At 42.2% G+C, this 24,126-nt stretch overlaps 1 protein-coding gene across 1 annotated transcript in view; it reads right to left on the bottom strand.

Moving 5' to 3' along the window:
* LOC139422762 (contactin-associated protein-like 4) overlaps positions 1-24,126 on the bottom strand; it is a 217,192-nt gene that overhangs the window by 156,466 nt on the left and 36,600 nt on the right. Inside the window, exon 3 of the mRNA XM_071174090.1 lies at positions 11,616-11,809. Within this exon, the coding sequence (XP_071030191.1) occupies positions 11,616-11,809 (194 nt within the window). The remainder of the gene's footprint in view (positions 1-11,615; positions 11,810-24,126) is intronic.

The following is a 24,126-nucleotide window of genomic DNA, read 5'->3' as shown; positions in this document are numbered from 1 at the left end:
GGTTCTGACTTACAATATGTGGACAACTACAAATACCTAGGTGTCTGGTTAGACTGTAAACTCTCCTTCCAGACTCACTTAATGTGAAAGCATCTTAAGCATCTTAAGCATCTCCAATTCAAAATTACATCTAGAATCGGCTTCCTATTTCACAACAAAGCCTCCTTCACTCATGCTTCCAAAGATACCCTCATAAAAATGACTCTCCTACCAATCCTTGACTTTGGCGATGTCATTTACAAAATAGCCTCCAACACTCTACTCAGCAAATTGGATGTAGTCTATCACAGTGCCATCTGTTTTGTCAACAAAGCCACATATACTACCAACCACTGCGACCTGTATGCTCTCGTTGGCTGGCCCTCGCTACATATTCGTGGCGAAACCCACTGGCTCCAAGTCTATAAGTCTTTGCTAGGTAAAGCCCCGCCTTATCTCAGCTCACTGGTAACCATAGCAACACCCACACATATACACTACCTCATCCCCATACTGTTATTGCTTTTTTTGCTCTTTTGCATCTCAGTATCTCTACTTGCACATCATCATCTGCACATCTATCACTCCAGTGTTAATGCTAAATTGTAATTACTTCGCCACTATGGCCTATATTTTGCCTTACCTCCCTAACCTTACTACATTTGCACACACTGCACATAGATTTTTCTATTGTGTTATTGACTATACGTTTGTTTATCCCATGTGTAACTCTGTTGTTATTTTTGTCGCACTGCTTTGCTTTCTTGGCCAGGTTTCAGTTGTAAATGAGAACTTGTTATCAACTGGCCTACCTGGTTAAATAAAGGTAAAATAAAAAATACAAAAATACAATCCTGTTGTGTAGATTATAGAGGTACGTTTGGGAAACCCACTGTTCAACTTGTTTCTGTGTATTACAGCCAAGCCAGTACTTGCCTCGCAGGAGCATACAGTTGAAGTCGGAAGTTTACATACACCTTAGCCAAATAGATTTAAATTCAGTTATTCACAATTCCTGACATTTAATCCTAGTAATTTAATCCTAAAATTCCCTGTTTTACATCAGTTAGGATCACCACTTTATTTTAAGAATGTGAAATGTCAGAATTATAGTAGAGAGAATGATTTATTTAAGCTTTTATTAATTTCATAACTGAGTCATGTTTGTAGGCCTCTTTGCTCGCGCTCACTTTTTCAGTTCTGCCCACAAATTTTCTATAGGATTGAGGTCAGAGTTTTATGATGGCCACTCCAATACCTTGACCTTGTTGTCCTTAAGCCATTTTGCCACAACTTTGGAAGTATGTGTCACGACTCCTTCCGAAGGTGGCTCCCCTTCCTGTTCGGGTGGCGCTCGGTGGTCGTCGTCACCGGCCTACTAGCTGCCACTGATCCTTTTTCCCCTTTTCTGTTTATTGGTTTCACCTGTTTGTGTTTTAGGCTGATTAGTCTGGCTTTATTTACCAGTAAGCCCGCCTGCTCTTTGTGCGGGATTGTTTTGTGTAACTTGTGTGCACGTCTGTGGGTTGTGTGTTTCCCATTTCATGGGTTTTGCTGGACAGTTTAAGTCCCCGTGTTTGGGGCATTTGTTTTGTTGTGCGCCCTGTGTTTTCGTGGGGTTGGCTTATGTTCGCCGTTTTGTGCATTAAATATAGCTCTACCCTGAACTTTCTGCGCCTGACTTCTCACCCACTACACCCAGTACGTTACAGTATGCTTGGGGTCATTGTCCATTTGGAAGACCCATTTGCGACCAAGCTTTAACTTCCTGACTGATGTCTTGAGATGTTGCTTCAATATATCCACATAATTTTCCTTCCTCATGATGCCATCTATTTATTGAAGTGCATCAGTCCCTCCTGCAGCAAAGCACGTCCACAACATGATGCTGCCACCCCCGTGCTTGGGATGGTGTTCTTCGGCTTGCAAGCCTCCCCCTTCTTCCCCCAAACATAACGATGGTCATTATGGCCAAACAGTTCTATTTTTGTTTCATCAGACCAGAGGACATTTCTCCAAAAACTACGATCTTTGTCCCATGTGCAGTTGCAAACCGTAGTCTGGCTTTTTTTGGAGGTTTTGGAGCAGTGGCTTCTTCCTTGCTGAGTGGCCTTTCAGGTTATGTTGATATAGGACTTGTTTTACTGTGGATATAGATACTTTTGTACCTATTTCCTCCAGCATCTTCACAAGGTATTTCACTGTTGTTCTGGGATTGATTTGCAATTTTCGCATCGAAGTACGTTCATCTCTAGGAGACAGAAAGCGTCTCCTTCCTGAGCGGTATGACGGCTGCGTTGTCCCATGGTGTTTATACTTGCATACTATTGTTTGTATAGATGAACGTGGTACCTTCAGGTGTTGGGAAATTGCTCCCAAGGATGAACCAGAAAAAGAGGCACTGAGGTTGAAGGGAGGCCTTGAAATACATCCACATGTACACCTCCAATTGACTCAAATTATGTCAATTAGCCTATCAGAAGATTCTAAAGCCATGACATCATTTTTTTTTTATTAACTAAGCTGTTTAACTTAAGGCTAGATGGCAGTATTCGGAAGTTCGGATGACTGACGTGCCCAAAGTAAACTGCCTGTTACTCAGGCCCAGAAGCTAGGATATGCATATGGTAGCATTGGATAGAGAACATTCAGAAGTTTCTAAAACTATTAAAATATTGTGTTTGTGAGTATAACAGAATTGATATGGCAGGCAACAACCCGAGGATAATTCACCCAGAATATTTTTTGGGGGAGGTCACAGTCCATTCAAATACTTGTCTATGGGATATTCAAAGTAATTCCTCCCAGATTGCAGTTCCTATGGCTTCCACTAGATGTCAAGTCTTTAGAAACGGTTTCATCTTGTTTTTTGAAAAAATAGTTAGAAGTTGTAGTTTTTCAAGGTGGCTCTCATTTGGACTGTAGTCTTGTGGCGCTCGTGGATGAGAGCGCGTACTTCGTTATTTATGTCCGGAATTGAACATACATTCAGTCTTAAATTTTATAGTTTATTTACATATTAGTGTACCTGAGGCTTGATTAGAAACGTTGTTTGACTTGTTAGGACCAAGTTTATTGCTAACTTTTCGGATTCCTTTGTCTGCATGATCAACAAGTGGAACGGGTGGATTACTGAAAAAAACGTACCAACTAAAATGACTTTTTAGGGATATAAAGGACTTTATCGAACAAAACGCCAATTCGTTGTGTAGCTGGCACCCTTGGGATTGCAAACAGAGGAAGATCTTCAAAGGTAAGTGATATATTTTATCGCCATTTCAGATTTTTGTGACGCCTCTGTGGTTTGGAAGATGTTTTTAATGCTGGCGGAAGGGGGCGCTGTCTTCAGGTAATCTTATGGTATGCGTTCGCCATAAAGCCTTTGAAATATTACAAAGCGGTTGGAATAAAAAGAAGTTAAGCTTTTAAACGATGTAAAACACTTAGCCCAAAGAGGTTTTAAAGGAACAGTAAACTTAGTGTATGTAAACTTCTGACCCACTGGAATTACGATACAGTGAATTATAAGTGAAATAATCTGTCTAAACAATTGTTGGAAAAATTACTTGTGTCATGCACAAAGTAGATGTTCTAACCGACTTGCCAAAACTATAGTTTGTTAACAAGAAATGTGTGGAGTGGTTGAAAAATGAGTTTTAATGACTCCAACCTAAGTGTATGTAAACTTCCGACTTCAACTGTATCTGGAATGGAATGCGCCCCTCTGGTGTTGTGCCCATCCCTCTCCCCTCCTTGAAATGAAATATAGCGAGCAACAAGCACGTCGCAAACAATGTTCCGCTAAGGTAGATATTTGATGTGACATTTTTTCTTTACGTTTCTCTTAGCGACCAATGACCATGCATTGCATTGCATTAAGCTGGCCCAGCGAAACAAGCTAGTTAAAGTAGATTATTTCGCAGAGACAACTAGGATATTTTGCAGAATTTATCAGTAGCTAGGTTTCCATCTAATTGGCGACAGATTTTCATGCGAATATTCTAGAATCTGCATTTTCCCACCAGTGGTGTTTCCACCAAATGAACTTGAGGATAACATAATGAGTGCGTGATGAAGTAGTGCACACAACATGTACTTTTCCACTTATGCTTTCATGTACCAAATACAAATCTAAAGTTCAATGTGCTTCCATCGCATTTACAACTCTACCAATAGTTTTGCCACAACAACTGTTGCATTGAATAGCAAATGTGCCTAATCTAGTTCTGGCACCTGCACTCTTGCCAACATCTTGCAGATACAGTGCATCTAGGCTGTGCAGGTTGGCTAATCTACATGAGATTATTATGGATAAGAGCGAGAACATTTTTAATTTTCAAATGGCAATCAAGCATCAATCTTATCACAAGAATAAGACACTTAATATTTATTGGAAAGCATCATCAAGCTCATCACTGTGCACTTTCACCACCCTGTGAAGTTCATAATTTATTTCATCTGTAGCCTAATAAACGTTCATTGGTGAGCATCAGTGAAAAATCAGAGTAGCTTGCATTTCAATTGAACCTCAACTGCCCCCTTGAAATTAAAAAATAATAATAATAATCAGAATATGGAAATAGAGCCACTAAGGTGGTGGTGTGATGTAATCCATGCACTCATTGGAATCTACATCATATTTAACTGGTTGACTCAATGAACAAGCTAGATCTGGCTAGATCTAGTTACTAGCTACTGTAATGAACACAAGGGGAGACAGAGAGCTGGTTTCAAGCGCAGGGCGCAGAAGGTGTTTATTGCAAAGAACCACAGGAGGAGGCAGGTAGCTGGGTCCAGGGGCAGGTAGAAGGTCATACTTAGGGGGTCCAAAAGGGTAACAGTACAGGCAAGGAAAAGGCTAGTAATGTAGTCTGGGAGATCAGGCAATAGGTAGATAACAGGACATCCGATAGGCTAAAGTACAGGCAGGGAATAGGCAAAAGGCGTCATTAGTTTTTGCCTGCCTCACTATCATACAATGGAGGAGTAATTCACAGGAAACCCAGCGCTCTGAAAGCAATGTGTCACAAAATAAACAATACCTCACAGTGATGGGGTGCAAAGAACTGAACTAAATAGTGTGTGATAGTGACATACAGGTGTGTGAACAGGTGATTAGAATGCAGGTGGTTAGGATCCGGAGTGAGCTGCGTTCAGGGGATCTAGGTGTCTGAGAGTGTGAGCTAGAAAGTGGGCTGGAAAGTGAGCTGCGTCCAGGGGTTGTGAGTTGGAAGCAGACGTTACAGCTACGTAATCTCGCCTACCAGCCAGCTTGCTCTCAGTCTGGATGTTTGGTTTCAGAGCGCATCAGAACAGGACTTGGTAGTCTATAGCAGGAGCAGAGAAACTAGACACTAGACACCACTTTTAATGGGCTGATCTCTGTCCATCACCAGGCATGTAGCACCTCCCCTCTTTGTGGATTTCAATGCGCAAGCATTGCAAGTAATGGGCCAAACAAAGAAGTGAGTTTGGGAAATCGGAACGTATGCGTCAACATTTTTTTTTGCACATATACATTTTCTATGCCCGAATACAGAATCAATTGGGCTCTCGAAAAATAATGTGGTCGCTGTGATAGAACATTTACTTTGATTGGCGATCTCAGCAATTTTTCAATGTCCCATCTCATACAGTTGTAGCAGGCTTTCTCCCTCTCCATTTTAAATGTAGGCTCAGTGAAATGACATTGCCACAAGCAGCACCGGAGATATTGAAATGAACTAGATGCAACACAGTCACACACATTTAACACTCTTCTTGTTGTGGAAATTGACCCACTAAGCTGTTTACTTTCGGCTTCTATGTCATATCGCTGAGTCTACCTTTAACCACACACCTTTCAAGTCTCACTTTGAGGCACAGTGTTACCGGGCTCTATGCGGCAGAAATTCGAGCCTGGGGACGAGGTGACTAGCTACGTGCACAATCATATTCACAGTGTGAGGGAGTGAGTAGTGAGTCTCAGCCTAGTCTGTCTCCACATGCCACCGCCAGGTAAAATAAATGGTCCAGATATTCGCCTTTTTTTGGGGCATCATCCTAAAAGAAAAGTAAGTTAGTAGCACGCATATCGCCCCTAGGAACTTCTGTCCCACTGAGCTGAAACTTCTGTCCCACTGAGCTATGGACACTGCACAGCTCAGGCTGAGTGGAAGACAGTAGATCAGAGGGAGGATGGAAACTGTCATTCTATACAGCAGGCCAGGTATAGCACTTATTTGGTCATGTCATTTAAAATCTTGAAAGAATCATGTAGGGAAAGGGGGATACCTAGTCAGTTCAACTAAAATGTGTCTTCCGCATTTAACCTAACCCCTCTGCAACAGAGAGCTGCGGAGAGCTGCCTTAAATCGACATCCACGTCATCGGCGCCTAGGGAACAGTGGGTTAACTGCCTTTCTCAGGGGCAGAACAACAGATTTTTACCTTGTCAGCTTAGGGATTCGATCCAGCAACCTTTCGGTTACTGGTCTAACACTCCTACCCGCCAGGTTACCTGCCACCCCATGTAGACCAAGTTAAGTGTGATTGCTGAGCAACTCAGCTATAAATGTGCCCTTTCAAAGTAAACTTTGTAGATTATCCAAAAACACAGGACATTGTTCACTGTCTCAAGTGTCCGTGTCTGCTGTGATTGGGTGTGAGAGAGACAAGAGACTGTGAGGAGAGGGAAGTCAGTTCTGGCAAGGGCAGCAGCAGTGTTGATCTACAGGTGAGAGGGTGAGTGACTAAGATTACTTATCCTGTAATGTGAAAATAAACAGTCACAAAACTGGGTGTTCCCTGTCAAGGGAATATATACAGTGCCTTGCGAAAGTATTCGGCCCCCTTGAACTTTGCGACCTTTTGCCAGTATTTTTTTGTGAAGAATCAACAACAAGTGGGACACAATCATGAAGTGGAACGACATTTATTGGATATTTCAAACTTTTTTAACAAATCAAAAACTGAAAAATTGGGTGTGCAAAACTATTCAGCCCCTTTACTTTCAGTGCAGCAAACTCTCTCCAGAAGTTCAGTGAGGATCTCTGAATGATCCAATGTTGACCTAAATGACTAATGATGATAAATACAATCCACCTGTGTGTAATCAAGTCTCCGTATAAATGCACCTGCACTGTGATAGTCTCAGAGGTCCGTTAAAAGCGCAGAGAGCATCATGAAGAACAAGGAACACACCAGGCAGGTCCGAGATACTGTTGTGAAGAAGTTTAAAGCAGGATTTGGATACAAAAAGATTTCCCAAGCTTTAAACATCCCAAGGAGCACTGTGCAAGCGATAATATTGAAATGGAAGGAGTATCAGACCACTGCAAATCTACCAAGAACTGGCCGTCCCTTTAAACTTTCAGCTCATACAAGGAGAAGACTGATCAGAGATGCAGCCAAGAGGCCCATGATCACCCTGGATGAACTGCAGAGATCTACAGCTGAGGTGGGAGACTCTGTCCATAGGACAACAATCAGTCGTATATTGCACAAATCTGGCCTTTATGGAAGAGTGGCAAGAAGAAAGCCATTTCTTAAAGATATCCATAAAAAGTGTTGTTTAAAGTTTGCCACAAGCCACCTGGGAGACACACCAAACATGTGGAAGAAGGTGCTCTGGTCAGATGAAACCAAAATTGAACTTTTTGGCAACAATGCAAAACGTTATGTTTGGCGTAAAAGCAACACAGCTCATCACCATGAACACACCATCCCCACTGTCAAACACGGTGGTGGCAGCATCATGGTTTGGGCCTGCTTTTCTTCAGCAGGGACAGGGAAGATGGGAAGATGGATGGAGCCAAATACAGGACCATTCTGGAAGAAAACCTGATGGAGTCTGCAAAAGACCTGAGACTGGGACGGAGATTTGTCTTCCAACAAGACAATGATCCAAAACATAAAGCAAAATCTACAATGGAATGGTTCAAAAATAAACATATCCAGGTGTTAGAATGGCCAAGTCAAAGTCCAGACCTGAATCCAATCGAGAATCTGTGGAAAGAACTGAAAACTGCTGTTCACAAATGCTCTCCATCCAACCTCACTGAGCTCGAGCTGTTTTGCAAGGAGGAATGGGAAAAAATGTCAGTCTCTCGATGTGCAAAACTGATAGACATACCCCAAGCGACTTACAGCTGTAATCGCAGCAAAAGGTGGCGCTACAAAGTATTAACTTAAGGGGGCTGAATAATTTTGCACGCCCAATTTTTCAGTTTTTGATTTGTTAAAAAAGTTTGAAATATCCAATAAATGTCGTTCCACTTCATGATTGCGCCTACTTGTTGTTGATTCTTCACAAAAAAATACAGTTTTATATCTTTATGTTTGAAGCCTAAAATGTGGCAAAAGGTCGCAATGTTCAAGGGGGCCGAATACTTGCGCAAGGCACTGTGTATATATATATGTATATATTTTACTGATGTTGATAGTGGTAAAAAAAAAATACAAATTTGGCATGTACAGCATACACATAACATCAACCTGTGCACTCTCTGACTTCAGTGATCATCACATACTTTTACCTGGGTTAAAATAGATAAAATTTGAACTAGGCCCTGGATTTTCAATGTACATAGCTTGAATGAATCACGTAGATTTGGACAAATGTGATTTTTGATAGTGCAACTGACTATAAATGTGTCTTTTAAAGTACACTTTATAGGTTATCCAGTAACACATGACATTGTTCACTGTCTCTGTCTAGCTCACCGTATGTCCTTGCCTGCTGTGATTGGGTGCTAGAGAGGCAAGCAACCGTAAGAAGAGGTCAGTGCATGCAGGAGCAGCGGCAGGGTTGGTATAGAGGTGAGTGAGAGGAGAGTTATTCTCAAAAAGTGAAAAAAAGTAGTCTCACAAAACTGGAGTCCCTTTCAAGGTGTATATACAGTATTGTACTGTATGAAGGTGGCAAAATGTCGGCATGTGATGATCAACCTCTCCACAACACCAATCACGTCTACAAATCATATTTGTTTTACCCTGCATCATTATAATACAACTGTCTTCATCTTGTGTCTTCTTAATATTTGCAGTGAATTACCTTCATTAATGATGGTGAAGACTTACCCTTTCACTTATCCTTCCACTTATAGTGTTTTCAGAATACCCTTACATATACCCCTCAAAATGCTCCTGAAGAGAGGCATAATAAGTCATGTCAAACTGTGTTTCCGGGGGAGGACCCATGGACCCCCCTCTAACCGCCCCAACACCACAATCGTGTCCTTAGTGTAGTCATTTCTAAAATACTTTATTGGTACAGTATGTTGAAAAATTCATTTGTATTGCCAAGAATAGTATAGTAAAGTTATTATATAACTAACTTTGCCTCATATGACTGAGGAGAACACATGGCCGCATTGATGAAGTGGGTTCTGAAGAATGGTTTCAGTAAAAGATAAACAGATTAATAAGAAATGTAATACTGAAGCTCTCTTTCTCATGTTTCGCTGGCAAACACTTAGATCTACTCTATGAATAATGAGCGTAGTTAACCTCTCTGATCCTAACTTATGTGGCTAATAAGACATGGAAATATTACCGTGTCCTATTATTGGTCCTCTCTTCCAGCTCTCTGGTTGCGTCCCAAATGTATGGGTGTGGGCCCTGGCCAAAAGTAGTGCACTAAATAGGGAATATGGTGGTATTTGGGACACAAGCCCTGTCTCTCTTTAAGAAAGGTTAATAATGGGGTCATCACCCTGGAAGTGCCCTACTCACTATTCCATCCTCCCATTAAAGTTGACACTCTGGTTGGCGGTTCGAACTCCAAAATAATGGTGAAAGACCTAATTAACATAGAATTTGCTAACTATTATTCTGAGATCGATAGGAGCCAGTCCAGTAGCTCCTTCTCATGTTGGCTAGGGGAGACCATACTATACCTTATGTTGGGTTGACATGAGAGGTGTGGTTGCACACTGTATAGATAGAAGCCAGCTCCCTTTTACACTGGCTAGCATCAGTTGGCCCTAAAGATGCGGTTACAGCAATGTGTGTGGCCAGCAGCAATCGATAACCACATGACTTATTCAGTACCCATCCTGAGCCTTTCTCATAAGAGTAATGGGGACTGTTTCCCCCTCCAGTCACCTGCCTATTGTAAAGGAAATCAATGGAACCCACTTCAACTGAAACTTAAAATGAAAAGTGAGGTCTGAGGTGGCATTGGAATTTTCAAAAATGAAGAGCTGTGTGCGATACTACAGTGATTTAAATTTTTTTTTTTTTTTACCTAAGTTTATACTATAGCATTTTACGTCTGTCTTGGAGTGAAATGTACTTTCTTATCATTGTTGCATAATTTGAAAGGGTGAGAAGCATCTTCAGTGTCTTTAAAGCAGGTTGACGTTTATTGGAATGAGTGTTGTCCTGGAGGCAGAACTGAGATTCCTCTAGATAGGCCAACTGCAAAGTTTGCTATAAAAATGTGCTATATTGTCAAAATTCCTGAAAACAAAAATGTGCTTTTTGGTCTTAATTTAAGTTTAGGGTTTGGCATTAGGGTTAGCAGTGTGGTTAAGGTTAGGGTTAAGGTTAGGTTTAAAATCTGATTTTATGACTTTGTGGCTATGCCAGCTAGTGACCACGCTGCAGAGCTGTCTCTAGAACAAGATTCATAATGAAAAACGCTAACTTGCGTCTTTAAAGAGGGAGGATGAGGCATGCGTCTGGTGAAGTGGAGCATTAAGCCCAACAAATTGCACTGCCTCCCTGCTGAGGAAGCTCAGTATGCTGCATCTCATTTGTGTGTGTGTGTGTGTGTGTGTATGTGTATGATAAAGCTCATGAAGCAGCATCTCATTTGCTCCTGGAGTGAGGTGTCCCTTTGAAATATACCCAGAGTCAAGGAGCACATCTCTCCATTGCCTGCCCCCTGTCTGAAAAGCCTTTGCTCATGGAGAGAGAAAGAGAGTGAACACCACTCATCCCTAAAACTTAAACTTACTAAACCCTGTCTGAGGAAACAAACAAAAAAACACTAGGACTTTTGACCGATACTGATGCTAGACTGCTGCTGTCATCGACTGTCATCAACTAACTGGGAAGACTAGCATCTGGAGTTTAAAAATCCTTAAAAAGGTTTTTAGGATTTATCAGAATATGTGCAGACACTTTATGCTAAGTACTTTTATAATATGCATAGTCAAACTGTGAGTAGATGAGAGTACTGTAGTTGTGAAATACATTAATTTAATTTACAATCTTTCTAATTTTCTCCTCCTCATGTCAGCTAAAATTATCAGAATGTTATTTAGTACAGAAAGCAAGTAACAAGGATGGTAACACTAAAACGCAGCTACATCTAATAATTACCTCAGTCAACAGTACAGAGCTAAGCTGAGCTGTTCCTGCCTTCCGGTGTTTCATCTATTATTCATTGATAGTGAAAGGACTCTTATGAGTCTATTTGTGAGTTGGCTACATGGTGTACTGGTCTGCATCTGAAATGGCTCCCTATATAGTGTGCTACATTTGACCAGGGCCCTTGTCTAGGCTCTGCCGCAAGCTTCCACCTCGCCACAACGTGAGCCTGGGAGCCGAGGGTAGCCCTGGTAAAACGTAGCACACTATACAGGGAAAAGGGCGCCAATATGTGGCATTTTATACACAGCCATTATGGTCTTGTCCCACTGACTTACCCGGATGTTGTCCTCCTGGCGGTACTGTTTCCAGTTGCAGCCTGTGTCGCTGAACATGAGGAGGAAGGAGGAGACCCAATCTGAGCTGCCATAGCGACCCTGCGTGGCCACGGCTGTGATCTCTGTCCGCTCCCCCAGGTCCACCTCCAACCATTGGTACTTATTAGACTCCACAGGAGCCCAGCCTCCAGCACCTGCAGGAAATACCGCACAGAGATACCACATATTGTAACTCTTTGGGAAGGTTTCTCTGACACAGATTAAGCCTAATAGTGAACTAAAGAGCATTTTCAATGGAGATTATCCAATATGTAATTTATTGTTAATAATAATAATAATCTATTAATAGATTGTTGCGCAGCATTGTGCCTCTCAAAATAAAGTGTTACCGTGAACCATTTAAGAGGAGCACATGCGTAAGACATAATCAGTGTACACATACAGTACATGATCAGTACAGTGTATATGCTCAGTGGGAACGAAGCAGTACAGTGCATATCCTCAGTGGGAACGAAGCAGTACAGTGCATATCCTCAGTGGGAATGAAGCAGTACAGTGTATATCCTCAGTGGGAATGAAGCAGTACGGTGTATATCCTCAGTGGGAATGAAGCAGTACAGTGTATATCCTCAGTGGGAATAAAGCAGTACGGTGTATATCCTCAGTGGGATTGAAGCAGTACAGTGTATATCCTCAGTGGGAATGAAGCAGTACAGTGCATATCCTCAGTGGGAATGAAGCAGTACAGTGTACATCCTCAGTGGGATTGAATCAGTACAGTGTATATCCTCAGTGGGAATGAAGCAGTACAGTGTATATCCTCAGTGGGAATGAATCAGTACAGTGCATATCCTCAGTGGGAATGAAGCAGTACAGTGTATATCCTCAGTGGGATTGAAGCAGTACAGTGTATATCCTCAGTGGGAATGAATCAGTACAGTGCATATCCTCAGTGGGAATGAAGCAGTACAGTGTGCATCCTCAGTGGGAATGAATCAGTACAGTGCATATCCTCAGTGGGAATGAATCAGTACAGTGCATATCCTCAGTGGGAATGAAGCAGTACAGTGTATATCCTCAGTGGGATTGAAGCAGTACAGTGTATATCCTCAGTGGGATTGAAGCAGTACAGTGTATATCCTCAGTGGAAATGAAGCAGTACAGTGTATATCCTCAGTGGGAATGAATCAGTACAGTGCATATCCTCAGTGGGAATGAAGCAGTACAGTGTATATCCTCAGTGGGAATGAAGCAGTACAGTGTATATCCTCAGTGGGATTGAAGCAGTACAGTGTATATCCTCAGTGGGATTGAAGCAGTACAGTGTACATCCTCAGTGAGAATGAAGCAGTACAGTGTATATCCTCAGTGGGATTGAAGCAGTACAGTGTATATCCTCAGTGGGAATGAAGCAGTACAGTGTATATCCTCAGTGGGATTGAAGCAGTACAGTGTATATCCTCAGTGGGAATGAAGCAGTACAGTGTATATCCTCAGTGGGATTGAAGCAGTACAGTGTACATCCTCAGTGGGAATGAAGCAGTACAGTGTATATCCTCAGTGGGAATGAAGCAGCCTTGCACTGCGAGACCTAACCTGAAAACATCTACATCCATTACAGAGCTGGTGGCAAAACGAGGATGCATGATCCGCCAGCAGGTACTGTGCACACAGTAATACTTGAGAAATGTGTCATTGACATTCAGGGCCATTTTGTGAGCAGGAGTCACTCTCCATTGTATGATAAAGAAGAGCAGTTTCGATCATGCAACTAGTTAAAATGTGCAGAAAGTGTCCAAGTCTCTCACATTAAAGTAACCACTCAAACTGGAGCTCTGCATGGTCATGACTGCAGTAGTTTATATAGACAATCCCCTAAACAGACACTGGTCAAGTGCAGTACCATTAGCTGCTTTTTGCGGGGAAAATTTTACTTGCAATGACTGTGATATATGATGGCTGTCTTACCTACCTTAGTTGAATGTACCGACTAAGAGGCTTTAGAAAAGAGCGTCTGGTAAATGACCAAACGTTCATGTTAATGTAGATAGAAGAAAAATAGAGCAATCTGATCAAAAGAGTGACCTATTCCATGAAACATCACAGCAGGTTGTGGAACAGGAACAGGGATTTGGCTTCTGCAAGAGCCAGGAGGAGGGAGAGAGGGAAGCCAGCCGGATAGAGACATGAGGAGGAGGGAGAGAGGAAAGCCAGTCGGATAGAGACATGAGGAGAAGTGATGAAATGGCACTCTGTAGAATGGAGGCGCCGTCGTGAGAAAGGAGGTACGACAGGATGAGAAGTGTGCTAATGTCTGTGAGAGAAGGGAAGCATAAAGTGCTGAGTCGGGCCAAAGTGCAGCCTCAGAGCCCCGGACGCCAGATGGACAGAACGAGAGCAGAGCTGTCTAGAGGAGGTGCCCAGGCTTCCAGCAGGGTCGGCACAAAGACAGAACACAAGACAGCTAGAGGGCCTAGCACAGAAATGACTCATACCGCAGCTGCCAATAGAAATGCCCCAATAAGCTGCAGCATGCCTTACTCTATACAGAGAGAGAACACACAGAGCCTTTTAAGTACCCAACACAAAGACACCGAGGTTAAAGACCATTTAACATTTGGTACCAAGTTGATGTCATCTAACTAAGCTGATGCAAATATTCTCCAGGAACCCCACAGGGACTTAGGGACCAGATTCCACTGATTCTCCACCCTTAATATTCCTACTTTACCGTTTATATAACCGTCTGTTGGTTGTACTCACACTACTGTCTGGTCTGGTCCGGGTTAAGGCAACAAGCTGCCTGTATAGGTTGGCATTTAGGACATGAGGCAGTGAAAGGCCTGGTTTAATAAGTACTTAACTTTAGTAGCAGACAGACATTGCCATTGACACAGCGATGAGAGGGAGAGCGAACACGTTGACCTTTGTTCATTACTGGTGATGGAATAGAGAGCAGAGAGAGCATGTAGGGGAGACAAAGAGGAGCAGAATACACAATACCAGGAGGGTATCCAGCTCTGAAGACTCTGGCCTTGGTCAAAAGTAGTGCACTACATAGGGAAAAAAGTAAAGCACTATAATAAGAGGGTGCCATTTGGGACGCAAACCAGAGACAGAATAAAGGGGTGGTTTTTTTCAAGCAATTAACACATTCATATTTTTATCCTGTCTTGAAAATGGGCAATTATTAGCTACCACGGGAAGGCTAATGGCTGCTAATGGTTGCTGGGAAGGCCTGTATGGGCCTGCGTTCCAAACGGAACCCTATTCCATATTTAGTGCAATCAATGGACCAGGGCTCAAAAGTAGTGCACTAGATAGGGAATATGATGCCATTTGGGACATATGCCTGGATTCCCAATGTGTTCTCCCTCTCTGTCTGCAGTGCTGTCTGTTCAAATCAAGGAAATCTCCCCTGATCTTCTCTTTAGTCCCTGACTGGAACGGACAGGGCTGCTGCTTTTCCCACTGTGCATGGTTATTAGGGTTAATGTAGGGTCAGGAACGTGGTCATTATACCACCGCTGTGCTGCTGCCCATTCAAATAAACACATCATATACAGTATATTCAGACATTTATATTCCTTAACTTATTCCACATTTGTTGGTGTTACAGCATGAATTCAAAATGGATTAAAAAAAAAACAATTTTTAAATCACCCGCCTACACACAATACCCCATAATGACAAAGTGAAAACATGTTTTTAGAAACTTTTGCAAATGTATTTAAAATGAAATAGAGAGATCTCATTTACATAATTATCCACACGCCTTTGAGATGACATTCCTAATTGATTTATAGATTGTTGAAAGTTTCCAAGAGCACAGTAGTCTCCATCATTGGGAAATTGAAAAAAATATGGAACTACCCAGATTCTGCCTAGAGCTGGCTGTCCGACCAAACTGAGCAACCGGGCAAGAAGGACCTTGGCCAGGGAGGTGACCAAAAACCTAATGACCACTTTGACAGAACTACAGAGTTCTTTGGTTGAGATGGAGAACCTGCCACAAGGACAACAGAACTTCACCAATCTGGGCTTTAAGGGAGAGTGGCCAGATGGAAGCATATCCTGAGAAAAAGGCACATGACAGCATGCCTGGAAAAAGAAACATGAAAGACCCTGAGATAAGTCAAAATATTCTGTGGTCTGATGAGACAAATGTAACTCTTTGGCATGAATGTAAAACACTGTCTGGAGAAAACCAGGGACAGCTCTTCACCCGTCTAACACCATCCCTACCGTGAAGCATAAGGGTGGCAGCATCATGCTATGGGGATGCTTTTCAGCGGCAGGGACTGGGAGACTGGTAAGGATAAAGGGAACAATGACTGGAGCCAAATACAGGCAAATCCTTGATCAGAACCTGCTTCAGAGGCAAATTACCTTAGACTAGGGCAAAGGGCACCGTTCCAACAGCACAATGACCCCAAGCATACAGCCAAAGCAACGCTGGAATGACTTCAGAACAACAATGGGAAAGTACTTGAGTGGCACAGCCAAAGCCAGACTTAAATCCCATTGAAAATCTGTGGATAGACTTGAACATCACTGTTCACCACCACCCCACATCTAACTTAACAATGCTTCAGTAAATCTGCATAAAAGAATGGGAGAAAAACCCCAAATCCAGATGTGCAAAGCTGATAGAGACATACCCAAGACGACTCAAAGCTGCAATCACCGCCAAAGTATTGATTCAGGGGTGTGAATACTTATTTACATTTGATATTTCTGCATTTGATTTTCAATAAATTTGCAAAAATGTCTAAAAACAAGTTTTCACTTTGTTATTAGGGGGTATTCTGTGTGGGTGAGAAAACAAATAAATTTAACAGAACAACATTTGGAATAAGTCAAGGGGTATGAATATTTTCTGAAGGCACTGTATCTGACTAAAGGTCTGAAAATATAAACATTATCAGTGGCATCTAATCATTTGTCCATAATCAACACTGACTATGAGTTTTTCGTAGGCAACAGTTTGTGGTTTTTTTTCAGTGACAAATTGTGGTAAATTTCTCTAATGCCATATCTACTACCCAGCGGAAAAAACTTGTTGAAATAATGTCATCACAACCTTGTAAACTGGTTAGAATGATGTTATGATTTCAACCAGCTTTGCCTTGTCAGAAGTACCCCACAGAGAGTGCTGTGGTTGGTTACCACACTGAGTGGAATCACACAGTACTGCAAACACTTTCATTTTCTAAGGTTCTACAAAATACAACTTTTCTTTTCTTCACAGATCAGTGGTGAATTCCATCACGAGTCACCAATGTAGCTGTAGGGTTTCTAAATTGAATAATCCCTTTACTCTCTGTTCCAATAAATCTCTACCCTCTGTCTTTAGATTTGGTCATATTGTGTATGACAGGCCTTCCAACCAGGAAGATAAAATCACTCAGACTTTTCTCCTCTTCCTGTCATGGGGTGCATCCAAAATGGCACCCTATTCCAGGTATCATCCACTAGATTGAGCGGCAGGACCATTTTCTACTTGAGCGGATGGACAGGAGGCTGGAACATAATTCTAACATCATTTGTAGACTGTAAATGTATCCACAAGAAGCTCAAACAGATGTAATACTTGACTAAAACAAAATGTCAACCTTGCTTACATGTATTTGTTCTAACTGTTATTTAACTAGGCAAGTCAGTTAAGAATAATTTCTTGTTTTCAATAACAGCCTGGGAATAGTGGGTTAACTGCCTTGTTGAGGGGCAGAATGACAGATTTTTACCTTGTCAGCTCAGGGATTTGATCTTACAACCTTTCGGTTTCTAGTCAAACGCTCTAACCTCTAGGCTACCTGCCGTCCTGTATATGACCACAAATATATTTATTAATACGTTGGAACGTTTCTGGTGTTTTTACAGTCTTTTATGTCCAACAATTAATTAATAAATAAATATATTTTGGTAAACAAATATATATATATTTTAAATATTATTGGCACCTAGTTTTCAATATTTTGTCCACCCTCCCCTTGTGAGGGTAAAGGCACTTTTATCATGTTTAATGAGATTGGAGAACACATTGGAAAACACACATGAGATTGGAGAACACATTGGGAGGGATCTTAGACCATTCCTCCATACAGAATCTTTCCAGATCCTTGATGTCCTTCGGTCTGTGCTTGTGGACTGCCCTGTTCAATTCAAACCAAAGGTTTCCAATGAGGTTCAAGTCTCGAGACTGAGATGGCCATTGCTAATGTTGATTTTGTGGTCAATTAACCATTTTCTTTGTGGATTTTGATGTGTGCTTGGGGTCATTGACTTGTATGTCTTCCATTTCCTAATAATTGCTCCCACAGTTGATTTCTTCAAACCAAGCTGCTTACCTATTGCAGATTCAGTCTTCCCAGCCTGGTGCAGGTCTACAATTTTGTTTCTGGTGTCCTTTGACAGCTCTTTGGTCTTGGCCATAGTGGAGTTTGGAGTGTGACTGTTTGAGGTTGTGGACAGGTGTCTTTTATACTAATAACTATATATATATATATATATATATATATATATATATATATATATACACTGATAAGTTCAAACAGGTGCCATTAATACAGGTAATGAGTGGAGGACAGAGGAGCCTCTTAAAGAAGAAGTTACAGGTCTGTGAGAGCCAGCAATCTTGCTTGTTTGTAGGTGACCAAATACCTATTTTCCACAATAATTTGCAAATAAATTCATAAAAAATCCTACAATGTGATTTTCTGGATTTTCTTTTCTCATTTTGTCTGTCATAGTTGAAGTGTACCTATGATGAAAATTACAGGCCTCTCTCATCTTTTTAAGTGGGAGAACTTGCACAATTGGTGGCTGACTAAATACTTTTTTGCCCCACTGTATATTATATTTAAAACAAAATATAAAACACCATTACATATCTACAATACAAATACAAATACAAATCTGGTAAAAGAAAATACAAAGAAAAAAAACAACAGTTTAAAAATAAAATAAAAATTGTACAATCTTTGAAATGCAAGAGAAATGCCATCATATATTATTCCAGCCTAGGCGCAATTTAGAATTTTGGCCACTAGATGGTAGCAGTGTATGTGCAAAGTTTTAGACTGAGCCAATGAACCATTGCATGTATATTCAATTTTGTATCAAGACTGCCCAAATGTACCTAATTGGTTTATTAATAACTTGTCAAGTTCATAACTGTGCATAACGCCTGAAACAATAGCATGGTATTATTTCACTGTAATAGCTACTGTAAATTGGACATTAACAAGAATATAAACTTGTCTATGTCTATGTCCTGGGAAATGTTCTTGTTACTTACAACCTCATGCTAATCTCACTAGCCTAAGTTAGCTCAACGGTCCCTTGGGAGACCCACCGATCCTGAAGAAGTTTAAAACAGACAGCTCAGTGCATTCAGCTTGTCAACACTTCTTACAAAAACAAGTAGTGATGAAGTAAATCTCTCCTCCACTTTGAGCCATGAGAGATTGACATGCATATCATTAATGTTAGGTACTGTACCCGTGTACATTTAAGGGCCAGCTGTGCTGCTCTGTTCTGAGCCAGTTGTAATTTTCCTAAGTCCTTTGTGGCACCTGACCACACGACTGAAAAGTAGTCCAGGTGAGACAAAACTAGGGCCCGTAGGACCTGCCTTGTTGATAGTGTTGTTAAGAAGGCAGAGCAGCGCTTCATTGTGGACAGACTTCTCCCCATCTTAGCTAATGTTGTATCTACATGTTTTGACCATGATAGTTTACAATCCAGGGTTACTGCAGGCAGTTTAGTCACCTCAATTTGCTCAATTTTCACATTATTCATTATAAAATTTAGTTGAGGTTTAGGGATTAGTAAATTATTTGTCCCAAATAAAATGCTTTTAGTTTTTCAAATATTTAAGACTAACTTATTCCTTGCCACCCATTCTGAAGCTAACTTTGTTAATTGTTGCAGTCATTTCAGTCGCTGTAGTAGTTGACATGTATAGTGTTAAACAGATAAGATGACGCCGACAGAAAGGGCTGCCTCACTTCTAGTCCTTAGGAAACTCTGCAGTATTTCGTTTTTTTCTGTATTATTTCTTATATTGTTAACCCAGAAATGTTTAAGTGTTATTACACACAGCTGGGAAGAACTATTGAATATCAGAGCAACGTCAACTTATCAGCATTATGACCAGGAATACAACTTTCCCGAAGCGGATCCTTTGTCCGAACCACCCAGGGCATTTGAACAAATTCCAGAGGCTGACCCAAAACACCGTCAGAGAAGATGTAGACTGAGCGGTCTTCTGGTCAGACTTCGGAGGCCACACCACCCACCGCTTCCAAGTATATTACTCGCTAATGTCTCTAGATAACAAGGTAAACAAAATTAGGGCAAAGGTTGCTTTCGAGAGAGACATCAGGGATTGTAACATACTCTGTTTCACGGAAGCATGGCTCTTTCTGGATATTCTGTCGTAGTCGGTACAGCCACCTGGATTATTTGTGCGTCGCGCCGACAGGAATAAACATCTCTCCGAGGAGAATAGGGGCGGGTTGTATGTTTCATGATTAACGACTCGTGGTGTAATTGTAACAACATACTGGAACTCAAGTCCTTTGTTCACCTGACCTAGAATTCCTCAAATGCTCACTGTATAATCCCCCAAGGGAATTCTCCTTGGTTATTGTCACAGCCGTGTATATCCCCCCTCAAGCCGAAACCACAACAGCCCTCAAGGAACTTCACTGGGCTTTATGCAAACTGGAAACCATAAATCCTGAGGCTGCATTTATTGTAGCTGGCGATTTAAACAAAGCAAATTTGAGAACAAGGCTACCTAAAGTCTATCAGCATATTGAGAGTAGCACTTGCGCTGGAAAAACACTGGATCTGTCACACCCTGATCTGTTTCACCTGTCCTTGTGATTGTCTCCACCCCCTCCAGGTGTTACTTATTTTCCCTGGTGTATTTTACCCCTGTGTTTCCTGTCACTCTGTGCCAGTTCGTCTTGTATGTTCAAGTCAATCAGCGTGTTTTTCCTGTGCTGCTGCTTTTCTATTCTCTTTTACTAGTCCTCCCGGTTGACTCCATTCCCGCCTGCCTGACCATTCTGCCTGCCCTGACCTCAAGCCTGCCTGCCATTCTGTACCTCTGGAATTCTGAATTGGTTTTGACCTTTTGCCTGTCTATGACCATTCTCTTGCCTACCCCTTTAAGATTGTTAATAAACATCTTTGACTCTAACCATCTGCCTCCTGTGTCTGCATCTGGGTCTCGCCTTGAGCCCTTATAGGATCACTGCTACTCTAACTTTCACGATGCAAACAAGGCCCTCCCCCGCCCTCCTTTCGGCAAATCTGACCACGTCTCCATTTTTCTCCTCCCTTCCTATGACAGAAACTCAAACAGGATGTAACCGTGCTAAAGACTATTCATCGCTGGACTGACCAATCGGAATCCACGCTTCAAGAATGTTTTGATCACGCGGACTGGGACATCTTCCGGGTAGCCTCAGAGAATAATATCGACGTATACGCTGATTTGGTGAGTGAGTTTATAAGGAAGTGTATAGGAGATGTTGTACCTACTACGACTATTAAAACCTACCCTAACCAAAAACTGTGGATAGATGGCGGCATTCGTGCAAAACTGAAAGTGCAAACCACTGCATTTAACCATGGAAAGGTGACTAGGGATATGGCCGAATACAAAGAGTATAGTTATTCCTTCCGCAAGGCAAACAAACAAGCGAAATGTCAGTTTAGAGACAAAGTATGTCGCAATTCAACGAGACAGACATGAGACATATGTGGCAGGGTCTATACACAATCACGGACTACAAAATGAAAATCAGCCACGTCACGGACACCGACGTCTTGATTCTAGACAAATTCAACACTTTCTTTGCCCGCTTTGAGGATAATACAGTGCCACCGGCATGACCCGCTAACAAGAACTGTGGGCTCTCCTTCTCCGTGGCCTATGTAAATAAGACATTGAAGCGTGTTAACCCTCGCAAGGCTGCCGGCCCAGACGGCATCCCTAGCCGCGTCCTCAGAGCATGTGCAGACCAGCTGGCTGGTGTGTTTTTACAAACATATTCAATCTCTCCCTATCCCAGTCTGCTGTCCCCACATGCTTCAAGATGGCCACCATTGTTCCTGTACCCAAGAAGGCAAAGGTAACTGAACTAAATGACTATCGCCCCGCAGCACTCACTTCTGTCATCATGAAGTGCTTTGAGAGGATAGTCAAGGATCATATAACCTCCACCTTACCTGTCACCCTGTACCCACTTCAATTTGCTTACTGCCACAATAGGTCCACAGATGATACAATCGCCATCACACTGCCCTATCCCATCTGGACAAGAGAAATACCCATGTAAGAATGCTGTTCATTGACTAGTACCCTCCAAGCTCATCATTCAGTCTGAGGCCCTGGGTCTCAACCCCGCCCTGCGCAATTGGGTCCTGGACTTCCTGACAGGCTGCCCCCAGGTGGTGAAGGTAGGAAACAACACCTCTGCTTTTCTGATCTTCAACACTGTGGCCCCACAAGGGTGCATGCTAAGCCCACTCCTGTACTCCCTGTTCACCATGACTGCGTGGCCATGCACGCTTCCAACTCAATCATCAAGTTTGCAGATGACACAACAGTAGTAGGCTTGATTACCAACAACAACGAGACAGCCTACAAGGAGGTGGTGAGGGCACTCAGAGTATGGTGTCAGGAAAACAACCTCACTCAATGTCAACAAAACAAAGGAGGTGATCGTGGACTTCAGGAAACAGCAGAGGGAGCACTCCCCTATCCACATCGACAGGACAGCAGAGGAGAAGGTGGAACGTTTTAATTTCCTCTATGTCAATATCACGGACAAACTGAAATGTCCACACTCACAGACAAGCTGGTGAAGAAGGCTCAACAGCACCTTTTCAACTTCAAGAGGCTGAAGAAATTTGGCTTGCCACCTAAAACCTTCACAAACTTCTACAGAAGCACAATTGAGAGGAACCTGTTGGGCTGCATCACCGCCTGGTACGGCAACTGCACCGCCCAAGACCTCAAGGCTCTCCAAAGAGTGGTGCTGTCTGCACAACGCATCACCAGGGGCAAACTACCTGCCCATCAGGACACCTACAGCACTTGAAGGCCAAAAAGATCATCAAGGACAACAACCACCCTGTAACGGCTTTCTTCCTGGGAAGGAGAGGCGGACCAAAACGCAGCATGGTTGAAGTTCATGGTTCTTTAATAAGACACTTAACATGAACAAACTACAAAACAATAAACGTGGCAAAACCGAAACAGCCCTATCTGGTGCAGCAAACACAAAGACAGGAAACAACCACCCACAAATCTCAACACAAAACAGGCTACCTAAATATGGTTCCCAATCGAGACAATGACTAACACCTGCCTCTGATTGAGAACCATATCAGGCCAAACATGGAAATAGACAAACTAGACACACAACATAGAATGCCCACCCAGCTCACGTCCTGACCAATACTATAACAAGGAAAACACAAAAGAACTATGGTCAGAACGTGACACACCCGAGCCACTGCCTGTTCACCCCGCTACCATCCAGAAGGCGAAGTCAGTACAGGTGCATCAAAGCTGGGACCGAGAGACTGAAAAACACCTATCTCAAGGCCATCAGACTGTCAAACAGCCATCACAAATAGAGGCTGCTGCCTACACAGACTGAAATGATTGGCCACTTAATAAATGGTTCACTAGCCACTTTAATAATGTTTACATATCTTGCGTTACTCATCTCATATGTACAGTTGAAGTCGGAAGTTTTACACACACCTTAGCCAAATACAATTAAACTCAGTTTCACACTTCCTGACATTTAAATCCTAGTAAAAATTCCCTGTCCTAGGTCAGTTAGGATCGGCACTTTATTTTAAGAACAAATATGTCAGAATAATAGTAGCGAGAATAATTTATTTCAGATTTTATTTCTTTAATCACATTCCCAGTGGGTCAGAAGTTTACATACATTCAATTAGTATTTGGTAGCATTACCTTTAAATTGTTTAACTTGGGTCAAACGTTTTGGGTAGCCTTCCACAAGCTTCCCCACAATAAGTTAGGTGAATTTTGGCCCATTCCTCTTGACAGAGCTGGTGTAACTGAGTCAGGTTTGAAGGCCTCCTTGCTCGCACACGCTTTTTCAATTCTGCCCACAAATTTTTTATAGGATTGAGGTCAGGGCTTAGTGATGGCCACTCCAAAACCTTGACTTTGTTGCCCTTAAGCCATTTTGCCACAACTTTGGAAGTATGCTTGGGGTCATTGTCCATGTGGAAGACCCATGTGACCAAGCTTTAACTTCCTGACTGATGTCTTGAGATGTTTCTTACATATATCCACATAATTTCCCCCCTCATGATGCCATCTATTTTGTGAAATGCACCAGTCCCTCCTGCAGCAAAGCACCCCCACAAGATGATGCTGCCACCCCGTGCTTCACGGTTGGGATGGTATTCTTTGGCTTGCAAGCGTCCCCCTTTTTCCTCCAAA

This window comes from Oncorhynchus clarkii, chromosome 12, assembly GCF_045791955.1.
Source record: "Oncorhynchus clarkii lewisi isolate Uvic-CL-2024 chromosome 12, UVic_Ocla_1.0, whole genome shotgun sequence".
NCBI classification, from domain to species: Eukaryota; Metazoa; Chordata; class Actinopteri; order Salmoniformes; family Salmonidae; genus Oncorhynchus; species Oncorhynchus clarkii.
This window is presented reverse-complemented; position numbering and strand designations above follow the sequence as displayed.